Source organism: Sceloporus undulatus, unplaced genomic scaffold, assembly GCF_019175285.1.
Source record: "Sceloporus undulatus isolate JIND9_A2432 ecotype Alabama unplaced genomic scaffold, SceUnd_v1.1 scaffold_19650, whole genome shotgun sequence".
In the NCBI taxonomy this organism is placed as follows: domain Eukaryota; kingdom Metazoa; phylum Chordata; class Lepidosauria; order Squamata; family Phrynosomatidae; genus Sceloporus; species Sceloporus undulatus.
The window spans coordinates 1-1,746 of record NW_024822565.1 but is presented as its reverse complement, the minus strand read 5'-3'; the positions used below and the strand labels follow the sequence as shown (position 1 = coordinate 1,746).

At 49.0% G+C, this 1,746-nt stretch overlaps 1 protein-coding gene across 1 annotated transcript; it reads left to right on the top strand.

The window, feature by feature from the left end:
• Window positions 1–248: 248 nt before the first annotated feature.
• On the top strand, window positions 249–1,741 carry LOC121918612 (C2 calcium-dependent domain-containing protein 4C-like; the record flags this gene model as incomplete). The annotated part of the gene is made up of 1 exon (XM_042444628.1): window positions 249–1,741. A coding segment is annotated over exon 1 (834 nt), but the record flags the coding sequence as incomplete, so codon positions are not given.
• Window positions 1,742–1,746: the final 5 nt, after the last annotated feature.

Sequence of the window (1,746 nt, the reverse complement as noted above, 5' to 3'; positions counted from 1 at the left end):
GAAGAAAGCAGATAGGAAGACATTGAAAATGTGGTCCTGGAGGAGAGTTGTGGGTGTACCTTGGACAGGCACCAAGTCAAATCCCCTCATCCTTCCCCACTTGCAGCTTTGACTTTTGTAGAGTTGGTTATTCACGGATTTTATTAGTATGTTTTCTCTAGAAATATCTAGGTCCTCCGGCATAACTCTTTGGTCAACTTTAACCAAAGGTCATACTGAAGGACCTAGAGATTCCTACAGAGAACACTCCGCTAGGCATTTGTAGCTCCTCCAGCGCAATTCTATGGTCAACGTTTGGCACTGCAAAATGTAGAACATTCAAGAAAAAAATGTAGTCTGTTACAAAACCAAAGCTGAAAACCTTAATATAAATTCCTGCCTCTTAGTCATTCTCAAAACGGAAGACGTTTTCCATCACTTGATTCATGCAGGAAAAAGTTATAGGCAGGGAGTAGAAATTAGGTAAACATTTTAGTTTTAAATTGTATAGTAATTTGTTATGATAAATAAATATGGTTGTATGCAATGAAAAGTAACATAATGCATATAGGGAGTGATAGGTAGTCGCTTCATATAATGGCTTGTAAAGACTTTTTATTTTGTTGTGTTAGCGCAGGGGAAGTTTGTATGTTTGTCTGTGAGATTCGTGTTAGAACAAATAAAAATATTATTTTAAAAAAGAAATCAAAATGGAAAACATTTTGAAATCCCTTTTGGACAGAAGGTATGACATGGAAAAAGAGGATGTCTGGGTGCATGCAAACGCCAGCTGTTTCCTTTAGCTGCTTTGCAAGATTGTGGTTTTTCAGAGATCCTGACCCCTTTGCATTTTTCTTTCTGGACAGGTCCCTCTGTTCTTTCTCTTTCTCTGTGGACCCTTGCGTGGGACCCCCGAACGGCTGCTTCCATGTGGCTCCTGGACAAAGTGAGGTCCTCTCCAGGGGATGCCAGCCCTCAGGGTCTGTCATTTCTGAGCTTGCCCTCTGACAAATCCACCCCTCCAGCTTCCGCTTTCTCCAACATCTTGACTCCGGACCGCATCCCAGAGTTTTGCATCCCCCCACGGCTTGCGACACCTCCACCGATGAAGAGCCCTGGAGCGGCTTTCCTTCCTCACCGCTGTCTCACAGAGCCGTGCTTGCAGCATGCGGCGTTGGCACCTGACCACATTAGTGGGATGAATAACAACGCCAGCTTATTCCTGCCCCATCTCATCCAGGTGGAAAGCGTGGAGGAGATCTCTGGCTTGGAGGAGGAAGAGGAGGAAGAAGGCGGCACCAATTCGGACCCCCAGTCACAGGCGGCCTTGTCTTTGCCCCACTTCCCCAAGGCCCAGACTTCCTACGGCTTCTGTACCCTTTTGGAAAGTCCCCATACCCGGAGGAAGGAGTCCATCTTCCACAGTGAGGGTCCTTTGCATTGCAACTCCTCCGGGTCTGGACTCTCCCTACCCCGATCCCGGGCCAGCAGTTACAGTGGCCGAGAACTGGCCTCCACTAGCCCCATGGGCATCCATCCAGTTCTCCTGACCAGGAGGCGGCAGGGGGCCTGGGATAGCGACACGGCCTCCTCCACTGAGTCTTCGCCTTTTAGCTCTCCGCGTCTTGGCCGGTCGCCGTTTTCTGTCCGGTCTGGTTCCCTCTTCAAAGCCTGGAGCCACGACGGACTTTTGGGGAAGACCCTGAAGACCCGGAGCAGCTGGGCCCGGTCAGGACGAGCTGATTCCTTGTCGACGGAGGAAGGGGG